Raw genomic sequence first — 13,946 nt, 5'->3', positions numbered from 1 at the left:
ATGTTTTAGATGTTTCACTTTTAAATGGGTATGCTATGTTGGCTCCCTTCCACCACGAGCTAATACCTTATGGCTGGTTGGGGGTTCATCATGAACGACAGCAGATATAAAACCACATTTCAAATAATCGTCTTAATAATTGCAATTATTTCTGGCTGACTTCTTGTTGTACCCAAATAAACCGCCACTGTTTTTACCTCCTAATGAGACTAAGAACTCATTCTAGGAGCAGAAGTGTCACCTCTGCCACCTTCCTTGCATCACCGGCATTAATTTCAACTCATACTTTCTCTGCAGGTACTTTTTGAGCCTCTGGTCCATTTTGAGAGAGTAAATCTGGGCTCTGCCACCTGCTCCTCTGGCAGGGGAGTTCCCCTTGCAGTCTCCTCTCCTTTTCTGTATGGGGCTGCGATGGGCTGATGGGTAAACCAAGTACGTGTGGACTCAATGTCAGTCTGTATATCAGATCCTGGTAAATCTTAACCCAACACTGTTCTTGCCTTTTAGATAGAAAATAAATAAAATGTAGATTCTAATATTTCTTTCCTGTACCTGTAAACAACATCCTGCATACTCCACTCTGGAGACCACTGCTAAGACAGAGCTTCTGTCCATAATGACCAAGAAAAAGACCCGTACAAATTCAAAACAAAGTAAGAAGACTTTTAAAATCTTACTTCATCAGGTGTAGCCACAAAATTGATGGCTGTGTAATAGCGGTCATCTTCCTGGGATAGGCTAAAAGTAAACTGATAGTCAATAAGAAGAGTATCTATGGAAAGAAAGAAATGCATATTTAAAAATTGAAACAAAACAAAACAGAACAGGTCTCTGAGATACACACTGATTTTCTCATAAATATTCAATAGCCAGCAAAGTACTTTTGGCTCAATATGCAGGGACTAGAAATCAAGTCTGTGAGCACTATCATTTTATTTGGGTTAACCCACCAAAACCTCCTTATATCATGACCCTGGTTGAGATTTTAGGTTCCAACCTAATTCGCCCACAAATACTAATTGAACATCTATTCATGCTAAGTTTTGCTTAAGGATAGAAAGCTATAAATTAATGGTATAAAAGGAACCAAGACTCCATGGAAAAATGGTTGATTCCAGGTCTGGGGCAAGGAATATGCACCTTGGTTATCTTATTTTAGAAAGCATTCAAATACTAATGTGACTTAGCAAAAGAACACGCTTGAAAGAAAGTCTACTGGCCAAAGATGGTATAATTTAATTCTAAAAAGTCTATTTTAAGATTCAACAACAAAAAAACAAACAACCCAATTTAAAAATGGGCAAAGGCGGGGCCGGCCCCGTGGCGTACCAGTTAAGTGTGCGCGCTCCGCTGCTGGCAGCCCAGGTTTGGAACCCGGGCGCGCACCAAGGCACCACTTGTCAAACCACGCTGTGGCGGCGTTCCACATAAAGTGGAGGAAGATGGGCATGGATGTTAGCACAGGGCCAGTCTTCCTCGGCAAAAAGACGAGGATTGGCGACAGATGTTAGCTCAGGGCTAATCTTCCTCCCAAAAAAATAAATAAATAAAAATGGGCAAAGGACTTGAATACATATTTCTCCAAAGATGATATATGAATGGCCAATAAGCACATGAAAAGATGTTCAACATCACTAATCACTAGGGAAATGCAAATAAAAAACACAATGAGATACATCCTCACACCCATTAGGATGGCTACTATTAAAAAACAGAAAATAACAAGTGTTGGTGAGGATGTGGAGAAATTTGAACTCTTATGCACTGCTGGTGGCTACGTAAAATGGTGTAGCTGCTGTGGAAACTAGTATGGAAATTCCTCAAAAATTAAACGAAGAATTACCAAATGATCCAGCAATTCCAATTCTGGGTATGTACCCAAAAGAACTGAAAGCAAGATCTTGAAGAGTTATTTGTACATCCATGTTCATAGCAGCCAAATGGATCATAGATAGCTATTATTCACAACAGCTGAAAGGTGGAAGCAAGCCAAGTGTCCACCGACAGACGAATGGATAAACAAAATGTGGTATATACATACAATGGAATATTACTCAGCCTTAAAAAGGAAGGAAATTCTGACACCGGCTACAACATGGATGAACCATTATGCTAAACGAAATAAGCTAGTCACAAAAAGACAAATACTGTATAATTCCACTTATATGAGGTACCTAGAGTAGTCAAATTCATAGAGACAGAAAGTAGAACGGTGGTTGCCAGGGGCTGGGGGAAGAGGGAAATGGGGAGTTGTTGGTAAGTTTATTTTTAACTGTTTAAGAAACTGTCAAATGGTTTTCCAAAGCAGCTATACCATTTTACATTCTCACAAAGAATGCATAAAGGTTCCAGTTTCTCCACATCACTGCTAAAACTTCGTATTGGCTTTTATGTTTCAAGACAGATAGATTTTAATGTAACAGATTATAATAAATTCATTGATGTGGTTTCAGGTTCCACACTGTAACTAACCTTTAAGAAATGACCAGTTGTCTGGTTTTGGTATGGTATCAAAGAATAATAGCCATAATTATCTGAAAAGGTTATTAAAATACTCCATTCTTTTCCAATAGTATGTCTGGTGAGGCCAGGGTTTTTTCCATCTACTTTAACCAAAGAGACGTATTGCAACAGATTGAATGTAGAGCAGATGTGAGAATCCAGTTGTCTTCTATTAAGCCACGGTATTGGCTTTTGATTCTAGTCATCTAGGGGTGTGTCTCATTGTTGTTTTAATACACATATCCCAAATGTCTAATGATGTTAAGCATTTTTTAATGTGCTTGTTGGCCATTCATATACTTTCTTTGGTGAAATGTTTATTCAAATCTTGGCCTGTTTTTAACTGGAAATGCCTCCTTATTCAGTTGTAAGAGTTCTTTGTATATGCTGGATATAAGCTCTTTATCAAATATATGATTTGCAAACATTTTCTCTAGTCTGTGGCTTGTTTTTTATTTTTTTAATGGTTTTTTTGTTTGTTTCGGTGAGGAAGATTAGCCCCAAGCTAACATCTGTTGCCAATCCTCCTCTTTTTGCTGAGGAAGATTGGCCCTGAGCTAACATCTGTGCCCATCCTCCTCTATTTTTTATATGTGGGACACCAGCCACAGCATGGCTTGACAAGCAGTGCGTAGGTCTGCGCCCAGGATCCAAACCTGTGAACCCTGGGCCACTGAAGCAGAGCGTGCAAACTTAACCGCTATGCCATCGGGCTGGCCATTAATGGTGTTTTTTTAAAATGCAAGTTTTAAATTTTGATAAAGTCTCATTAATCAACTTTTTCTTTTATGAATTGTGCTTTTGGAATCATGTCTAAGAACTGTCCCCTACCCAAGGTCATGAAGTTTTTCTCCTGTTTTCTTCTAGCAGTTATATATGCAACATTTACACGTTCCAGATGGACATGAATTTTGAGGGGCTGCTGTTCAACTCGGGAAAGCAGGTATATAATTATAGCGAATATGCCAAAACATTAACTCCTTTTTCTCTGGTTCCATAATCTAGCTTACTATGTGTGTTCTCCTACAGGACAAAATGCATTTACCCATAAGGACCTGGTTACCTCACCAGATTTACCTTTCACTGTAACTTAATCATTAGATATTTTATTCTATATAGTAGTTCCTAATGAGGTGGTATAACACAAATAAGTTTCAGAGAGAATGATAACAAACTATATTTTAAGAATTCTGGTTTTGATCTATATCCTAAAATATACGATATATAGGATATAGATCAAAGGTTGATCCAAGTTTGAGGTTGGTGACCTCAACCAGGTAATGGCAAATGAAATAAAGTTTCAAGAGAATGTAAACAAGGGAAGCCAGAGACATGTATCTCTGTACTCTCTCCTGATATCTGCCATAGACACAGTAACATAAACCACAACCACAATTAAAACAGCTTAAAATAGTGTTCATACAACTAGTAAACTTAACAGAATGTAAACCATCAAATTAGGAGACACTTCCATGGGTAGTTGCTATATTCCTATAGCACTTACCATTCTCAAACCATGTTAAAGAAGTTTTATTGAACTACTTTGCTTCTAGACAAATAAGAACTGCAGGAAAACTTACAATAACATGTTCCTTTGAGAGGGTTTCCCTGGTATCGATTTTCTACTTCACATCTAGAGGAGGGGAAGAAAGTGAAGATTATTTTCTATTGCTAGCTAAAACAGAATCCACATTCATTTTAAAATCAAGCAGATCCTTTTAAATAAACCACAAACAGTTCTGAGTCAATATAATTACATTCTTCACTGTTACTCAGATCAGGTGGACTAACGAGAGTTTGCATTCATTTACAATGCTGACTGCCCAAGCAGTTCACACCAACAAGTGATAAACATTTGCCAAAACACATTATACAAATCCAAATATAATCAATCTAGATCCTATTTATTATCATGAAAAACACATTTTCACTTTTCTGTGGACTAAATATTCTTCTAGAAGTTCAGTTAAAACATTTTTCAAATATTCATTTCTCGAACTTCTTTCCTGTTCTCTCTGGATAAATTGATCCTGTTCTTTAAATACAAGTGACAGAAGGCTAAACACAAAGAATCACGTTTTTGTTTTTTTTAAACCCTTGAACATGGTTCAACACTCTGGAGGAAAAAAATAAGTTCTAGTCAAAAAGAATTATTAATTTCCCTACAGATATCATCTATGAACATCAGCAAAACCCAGTCTCCCACTTCACAAAGCCATTTAGGCAGGCACCATAGCTATGCACTATGAGGAAAGGAGGGGGAAGCTTGGGGCAAGCACTTTTCCCAGATAAATAGTACAGGGATATTGTGTCCTTTTATCCAGGGGGATTTTTAGCACCAGCTTATATCTAAAATCTCTTAAAGAGAAAGTCTTTCACTGGACCTACACCTCATTTCTTTATTGTATACCCTAACTGAGGGCAGGAGTGACTAATTTTGCACTATTATATTTTTCTGTTTAAAGGAACCTGGATCTGAAAGTTAAATTTAATCTTTGATTAGACTTTTCTTCACTTATTGGCTTTAAGGCACCATGAAACCAGTAAATGTAAACAGTAGTGTAAACTATAAACTGTAGACAGAGCAATTCCCTCCCGAACACCACTACTGATGTCTCCATCACTGGTGACATTATTACTAGTGTTCTTTAAGAAAAACAAAGTTTACCAATGATGTATCTGCTTGTATCTGCATTATCAGCTCAATGTTTTGACACTACTAACATTTTTTCCTTAAGTCTCTTCTTGAGAGGAGTAAACCTGGAGCACGTGTTTTATGAGGTTTTCCGCGTATATTAGTTGGGGAACAATTCTCTTGTTTCCACTCACCAGGACACTAAAAACAATTATCACTAGTCTCACTGTGACAGATGGGGAAACCAAGGCTCAGTGCAGCTAAGTGATCTGTCTCAAGAGCACCCTGCTCAGTGGAGGCACAGCCAGGGCTGAAACCCCAAGTCTGGCTGATCTTGTTTGCATTCTCAGGAACGGGGACCCCAGACTCTTCCCTGGAAGACGTCTAACACACTTCATCGAGGAAAATACTAGAACAGGGAGGGATGTGTTAAAGGCCAGAGGATCATCTCCACTATCAGACAACCAAAATACCAAATAAAATACTGTCCTGGAATACCAGCTCTTTCAACTCTATCTTTGGGAAAGGGTGCCATCTCCTGGCATGACAAAAATCAAGTAGCTGCTGAAATTAAAAGACTAATCGAAGTCAGCAACCCAGAAAATGTCAGTGTCACTCAAACATAAAAAAGTGTGAATTAAAAGAGCCATTAAGGAATTGCTGCTAAACTGATGACATGCTCAGTATGGAGGGCAACCAAATTAGACCTGTCTGAAGTAGAAAGGGCAAAATTCCAAATCACTCACTCAGGATCTCTTAGAGCTCATGGCAACAAGGCACAGGGAAGAGGGTAGTTCTCAGGGTTCAGCAGTTTCATAGCCTCTCGGCCCTCCCTGGCGGTACAGACCCAGCTGACCTGGCGTGACCCACTAAACCCAGGCATGGCCTGCAGCAGGGGTCCTGGGAGTGTGGTACTCACAGCTGGCACTCGTCCCCCTTGACGCCCTTGGTGGTGCAGAAGCACTTGCCCGTATTGGTATTGCACAGTGACGCGTGCCCATTGCACTTGCATGCTGGGGAGAAAGAAAATGAATGGAGGTCACAATTGCTTAAAAGATTACTACTATCAGAGATTTTTCCTAAAACAAATTTTATCTGAATTGGATTCGACAGGAAAGACGGAATAAAACAAAAGCATTTAATGGGTAAGATTCATGTTTTTTAGCTAATGATTTATCTCAAATAATGTAAAGGCAACATTAAAGGAGCCAAAGTCACAGGACCTGAGGAAAGAGAATGCCGATTTCCACTGCCATCTGAAGCAATCGCTATTTTGATCTTTTCAATAGACTCCGTTTTTCCCTATTTTGATTCTTTCATTCATTCAATAAATATTTACGAGGCATCTCCAGTGTGCCAGGCTCCGAGTTGTGGGGACACAGACACACTCCCTGGTCCAATGGAGACACCCTGAGCAATGAGTGCCCCTGAGGGAAGGGGTGCGTCCCATCTCAGTTGAGGTGCCTTCTCCACAATGGCCACATTTCAAATCATACCACGGCCCAGCTCTGGGGTGGTATTCCAATGGCATGTCAGTGTTTTAGAGGCTCTTCAGGACTCACCACCCTTGCCTAGATGTTTTTTTAGCCTTCACAGAAAACAACTCTTATCATCTCTCTCCTCTAGCCATCAACACATCTCCACCTTTTTTATCCAACACATAAGTGTGAGCTATGACAAATTTTATGCTTCAGTTGAAATAAATGAGTCTTTTTGCTCAATGCCTTTTTACTTTACACCGTTTTTCTGAATAATTTATTCCAAATAAATTAAAGGCATTAGGCTGGAGATAGGTGTACTTTTAAAATAAATTCAGAGGAAAAAAAAAAATCACCCAAAGAAACCTGTGAAATTTACAACAGTGCACTGGTTAAGAGAATGGATGCTGGAGTCAGAAACATGAGTGTTCAACTCTTGGTTCTGTTGACCACGGAAACGGGGTGCAGTGCACCAGTAAAAAGCAGAGGCCTGAAGTCAGTTTGCCTGGGTTTGAATTCATCCTCTCCACTTAGCTCCTGTGTAACTGTGGGCATGCTATTTAACCTAAGTCTCAGTTTCCTCGTCCATAAGATGGGGATAATAACAGTCCCATCTCATAGTGTTGTTGTGAGGATTAAATGAGATAATACATGAATGAAACACACTAAGCATTCAATAAATCATAGCTATTATCCTTTGATGCAGATATGGGGATGATGGCACCCGGAGGCACAACCAGGCCCAGCAGTTAAAGTCACACATCCTGGATGTGGTTCCCAGTGTGGGCACATCTCGCAGTGAGACCCTGGGCAGGTTACTTCATCTTGGGGATAATAAAAGCACTTATGTGTTGGGTGGCTGCCAGCACAATGCCTCGTAGACGTTTACCATTCAATAATGTCAGGTACTCTGATTACTATCTAAGGATGAAGATCATTCACAAAGAGCAGGAAAAATATTTTTACTGTATACCTTTTAATCTGAGCAAGACATTTTATCTAAGAGTGGTGAGAAATGACATTAGAAGAGTAATAGTAACTGCTCACATCTATTGAGTGCTGACTACATGTCACGCACTGCTCTGTCCGCTTTCATTTCAACAACTCCCGTATTATCCCCACTTTACAGATGAGGAAACTGAACCCCAGAGAGGTTAAGGGATACACACTGGAACACTAGCTTTCTCCTGGCTGCTCTGAGGGCCATGCTAATAAGTCTGGAGGTGGGATTTGGGGAGTAGGTAGAGATTTTTCTTTCTTATTTATTTTCCTGCTCAGAACCTGAAGGGTCTTTCCACTGGAAACTAGAACAAACTAAAAAACTGTTCATCGGTATCACTTGTCGTTTAAAAAATATATAATTAACATTCTAACAATAAAATGCCCTATTGCTTGCAGGAATCTATTTGACATGTATGGGGAAACGTGGGACTATTTAAATTTTAATAGAAATACTGAGTCTGGCTCCTGACTAAAAATCTATGTGTGATTTTCTTTTCCCAACCACAGGCAATTATAAAGGTTTCCCTGGCAGGCCTCACAGGGAAAGCTGCCCTCCCCACACCAGCCTGGGTGCACAGCCAGCGCCTGGCAGTCTCTGGTGGGAGCTGCAGTCGAGGTCTCAGGACCCTCTGGTGAGCCACCTCCTTCACATATTTGCATTCCCAGCTCAGGTGCCTTCATTCCTAGGGCTCTTTGTCTGAGGCCTTGGGCAGAGGCCTTCTTCAGATGCTTCTGCTGAGACTCCTTATGTGGGAGGAGGGGTAAGCCTTGAAGACACTTTCCCCACTCTGACTCAGTCCCCAGGACTTTTCCACTCCTAGCCCTTCCCTCCACTCTCCCTCCCCAACCCAGTCTCCATAAAAGGTTTTTGCTGGAGACTTCTGCTCAGGCTCTCTCAACAGTGAGCCTCACCATGTCTGTGCTGATCCTTCTGACGCTCAACCAGCGTGCCATTGCAGGAGGGAAAATGGAACAAGGCGGGTCAGTGCTTTCTCTGGTTTAAGCCTCTTGCTTATACCACCACAGGAAGTGATTAAAGGCTTAACTCTTTCATTTTTGGCTTGTTGCTTTAACCTGCTACTCTGACACTTGGCAGCTCTGCTCACTCTCTCCCAGGCTCAGCTGAGCTCCTGACAAGTATGACTTCAGAAATGCAGTATCTAACCAAGTGGCTTTTTCCTTTCTAGATATTCAAGTCAAATAGAAGCACTGTGTTCCACTTGGTCTGCAATCAGCAACCCTGATGGATTTGACTTACGCTGACATTTTCCCCCGTTGGTGGGATCACCATAGAAGCCAGATATACAGGTCTCGCAGTTCTTGCCAGTGGTCAGGTTCTCACACTTCTCACAGATACTTTGATTAACGCATTTGCTGTGGCCGTTGCACTGGCAAGCTGAAAGAAAAAGAATTTTAAGAGGCCTGTCCCATGGCAGAAATGGAGTAAGTAGAACAGGATTTATTTGTAATTATCTATTTAAGTTCCTCATTGCCTCTAAATACAAAACCATCAAAACTGGCCCACTGAAAACTAGTTTGAGAAATAAGATCAAAATATCAAAAAAGAGCTAGTCCAGGAAAATCAGAAATATATTACAGCAAGGTGAAAGTCCATAGTCATTAAAAAGATACTTTTTGTTGTTATTCATTGTAAAAAACAATATAAGCTCATGAGAGTAAATCTGAAAAATATAAGGAAAGGGGGGAATATCATATACAATTCCACCACCCAGAGATCACTCTTCACATTTGGAATCTTTCCTTCCAGTATTTTTTCTATACAGTTTTACACAGCTGTGTTCATATTAATGTTCAATTATGACTTTTTTACTTAGATGATAATTATTTTACATTATTTCATCTATCATAAACAAAACTTTAAATGGCAGAATGATTTCTATGAATTATAATAGTTATTTAACCACTTCCTTACATTCTGATATTTAGTTGGCTTTCAATTTTTCATTTTTAGAAAAATAACTATCTTTATATATAAACATTTCCATAAATGGAATTACTAAGATTCCTCATGTACATAGGACTTTACAATTAGAAAGACATACAAAGTCTGGACCTATCGGGACTGCTCAGGACAGGCGCGCAGGCTGTGCACTGCAGACCCCGCGTGAGGCCATTCACATAGTGCACAACCTGTGCCACTGTAAGCAGATCTTTTCTCCCCCAGCTTTATTGAGATACAACTGACATATAACATTTTCTAAATTTAAGGTGTACAATGTGTTGATCTGATACACTTATATATTGCAAAATGATTATCACCGTAGCTGTTAGTTCTAACACCTGCATCACGTCACATAACTACCATTACTTTTTTGTGGTAAAAATATTTAAGATCTACTCTTAGCAACTTTTGCAGATCTGTCTTAGTTGATTGACGTGATGCAGTTTTTCACGACCTCAGCAGCTTTCGGTACCCTTGTACCTGTTCTGTTTACCCACCTGTTTTCTACCCCATCCCCATAGGCATCTGAGTTGTTCCATATAGACTGCAGTTGAAAACTTAAAAATGACTACATCAGTTACTATTGCACCAAAATTACTCATGACGTGTGGGATATACACGTTGTTCCCGTGAAGATGAGCAACTGTATATATAGCAATAGGGCAACACAACACACAAAGAAAATGTAACACCTGAAATCATTTACCAAAAAAATTTGTATTCTGGTTCAAGATAAAAAGATTGAACAAATGCTCGTCTCTCTCTTCCCCTTCAAAATCCCACTGAAATTACAGAAGAAATGTAAATATAAGGATAAGTCAATAGGAGTGTGAGATAAGAGGAAAAGGTTCTATCAGAAGTATTTAGAGATACTTCGGAAGGACTGAGGATTCTAGAAATTATAAAGCAGATTGGGTCAATCTGACAGAAAAAGGGGAGTTGAGACACCTGTATCCTAATGTAGGAGAAGGAGGGGACTGCCAAAGTGATTAGATGCACTTTACCAATTGCCACCTGAAAAATCCAGCAGAGGCAAGGAGACAGAGCAGGCTCAAGAGAGCAGGTAGTGAGTGACTCAGGACCTGCTCTGTGCCTGCTCAACAGCTGGGTGAGGCATCTGTCTAGGGGCTGCATTAGGAAAGGATGGTTCTGTGGAGTTGGGGGGTGGGGGAGGTTGGGTTCAGAAAGGAAAATCAAGGCAATGCCCTAGCTATCTTCAGGTTGCCGTAACACCCCGCAGAGGAGGCACTTTGCACAACCATGAACATGCCAAATGCATCTAGGCACCTAGTCCATTGCTCCTTCTTTCCTCTACTGAGGGAGGAACACAGACCACTCAACAGCATCAGAGCAGACCAGAGCTGGAGGACCCTGTGGCTGGCCAGCCAGCCTCATCCTTAGGACATCACACCACACCTTCACAACAGCTCAGAACACCCAATATTGGCCAATACTAATAAATCTAGACAGTCAGTTATATATACAAATTAACCTCAAAGAGCCACCAATATAAGAAAATTATCAACCTAAAAGCACCACCTGGATAAACACGCAGAGCAACCAACCCTGAAGGAAGGGTTAATGCAAGAAACTTAAGAGAATGAAAAATACTAATTTTACTATATTCTAAGAGGCTTGAGAAATTACTGCATCCATCAAATAAGAAAGCAAGCTCTCAAAAAAATCTCACAAAGGAGATCTTGCAAAATGAAAAAAGATAAAACAAAATCAGACACAACACAAAAAACTCTCACTAGGTTAAACAGGAGAATACATATAGCTAAAAAACTATCTGCAAGAAAATACTGTGAACAAGTGTATGCCAACAAATTTGATAACTTAGATGAAACAAATTCCTAGAAAAACACAGATTACCAAAACCATCAAGCAAAAATAGAAAATCTGAATAGACCTGTAATAAGTAAAGAGATTGAATTAACAATAAAAATTCTTCCCACAAAGAAAAGTCCAGGCCCAGATGGCTTCACTGGTGAATTCTATCAACACTTAAAGAAGAATTAATGCCAATCCTTCAGAAACTCTTCCAGTAAATAGAGGAAGACAGAATACTTCCCAACTCATTCCATGAAGCCAGTACTACCCTGATACCAAAGCCAAACAGTCATCACAAGAAACAAAACTACAAAACAGACCCATATCCCTCATGAATATAGACACAAAATCCCCAACTAGCAAACTGAATCCAGCAACACATTAAAAAGGATTATATATCATGAGCAAATGGGCTTTATCCCAGGAATACAAGGCTGGTTTAACATCCTTAAATCAATTAATGTAATCCATAGGATTAACAGACTAAAGAACAAAAACCACATGATCACTGCAATAGATACAGAAAAAGCATTTGACAAAATCCAGCACCCAATTATGACAAAAACCCTCAAAAAAACTAGGAATAGAAGGAAAATTTCTCAACCTGATAAAGGGCAAGTACGAAAAACCTAAAGCCAACATCATACTTAATGGAGAAAGACTAATTTCTTTCCCCCTAAGATTAGGAACATGATGTCCTAATCTTGACATCATGGACAATGATGTCCACTCTCACCACTTTTATTCAACATTGTACTAGAGTTTCTAGCCAGGCCAATTAGCCCCAAAAAATAAATTTAAACAAAGGTATCCAAGGGCCGGCCCTGTGGCATAGCAGTTAAGTGCGCGCGCTCTACTGCTGGCAGCTCAGGTGCAGATCCCGGGCAAGCACCGATGTACCGCTTGTCAGGCCATGCTGTGGCAGCGTCCCATATAAAGTGGAGGAAGATGGGCACAGATGTTAGCCCAGGGCCAGTTTTCCTCAGCAAAAAGAGGAGGATTGGCATCGGATGTTAGCTCAGGGCTGATCTTCCTTACAGGAAAAAAAACAAAAAAGGTATCCATATTGGAAAAGGAAAAGTAAAACTAGCTTTCTTAGCAGACAATATAATCTTATATGTAGAAAACCCTAAGAAATCCACTAAAAAAGTGATAGAAATATTAAATGAGTTCAGCAAGGTTACATGATACAAAATCAACATACAAAAATCAATTGTATTTCTATACACTAGCAATGAACAATCAGAAATGAAATGAAGATAATTCCACTCACAATACCATGAAGAAGAATAAAATACTTTGTATAGTAAATTTAACAAAATAAGTGCAGGGTATGTACATTGAAAACTATAAAACATTGCTGAAAGAAAGTAAAGAACTAAAGAAACAGAAAGACGTTCCAGGTTCATAAAGTAGAAGGCTTAATATTGTTAAGATGGCAACACACCCCAAACTGATCTATACATTTAACACAATCCCTATCAAATATCAGCTGGTTTTTTGTTGATGTTGTTGCCAAAATTGACAAGCTCAACTTAAAACTCATATGGAAACGCAAAGAACCCAGAATAGCCACAACAATCTAGAAAAATAAGAACAAAGTTGGAGGACCCAGACTTCCCAATTTCAAAACTTACTACAAAGCTACAGTAATCAAAACAAGGTGATACTGGCATAAGGACAGATCCATAGGTCAACGGAATAGAAATGAGAGCCCAGAAATAAGTTCATACATTTACAGTCAACTGATTTTCAACAAATGTGCCAAGAAAATTCAATGGTAAAAAAATAGTCTTTTCAACAAATGGTGCAAGGACAATGGTATATCCACATGCAAAAAGATGAATTTCGACCCCTAACTCAGACCATATACAAAAATTAACTCAAAATGGATCATGGATCTAAATATGAGATAAATCTATGAAATTCTAAAAAGAAAACACAGAGTAAATCTTTGTAATCTTGGGTTAGTTAGGCAATGATTTTTTAGATACAATACCAAAAGCACATGAGACAGAAAACAAACACATGAGATAAAAGAAAAACACTGATATGTTGGACTTACAAAATTTAAAACTTTTTTATTTCAAAAGATACCATCAAGAAAGTAAAAAGAAACCCACAGATCGGGAGAAAATATTTGCAAATCATATATCCAATAAGGAACTTGCATCTAGAATTCATAAAGAACTCTTATAGGTCAATAATAAAAAGACAAATAATGCAATTTAAAAAAGGGCAAAGAATTTGAATAGCTATTTCTCCAAAGAAGACATACAAACGGCCAATAAAATGCTCAATTTCATTAGTCATTAGTGAAACACAAATCAAAACTACAATGAGATACCATTTCTCATCCACTAGAACAACTACAATCAAAAAGACAGACAGACACAAGTGCTGGTGAGGATGTGGAGAAATGTGAACCTTTTCACATCGCTAGTGAGAGTGAAACATGGTGCAGCTACTTTGGAAAATCTCATGCCCATTATCCCTCATTTCCACCCTCAGCCGTAGGCAATCACTAATCTAT

The 13,946-nt window shown here is 39.1% G+C and overlaps 1 protein-coding gene across 2 annotated transcripts in view; it reads right to left on the bottom strand.

The window, feature by feature from the left end:
- The window catches only part of ATRN (attractin), a 167,528-nt gene that overhangs the window by 55,637 nt on the left and 97,945 nt on the right, over positions 1–13,946 (bottom strand). For both annotated transcript variants that reach the window (XM_058563122.1, XM_058563123.1), the window contains exons 19-22: positions 8,876–9,013; positions 6,057–6,150; positions 4,083–4,135; positions 678–772 (exon numbers count right to left, since the gene is read on the bottom strand). In XM_058563122.1, the coding sequence (XP_058419105.1) occupies positions 678–772; positions 4,083–4,135; positions 6,057–6,150; positions 8,876–9,013 (380 nt within the window). The remainder of the gene's footprint in view (positions 1–677; positions 773–4,082; positions 4,136–6,056; positions 6,151–8,875; positions 9,014–13,946) is intronic.

This window comes from Diceros bicornis, chromosome 19, assembly GCF_020826845.1.
Source record: "Diceros bicornis minor isolate mBicDic1 chromosome 19, mDicBic1.mat.cur, whole genome shotgun sequence".
NCBI lineage: Eukaryota > Metazoa > Chordata > Mammalia > Perissodactyla > Rhinocerotidae > Diceros > Diceros bicornis.
This window is presented reverse-complemented; position numbering and strand designations above follow the sequence as displayed.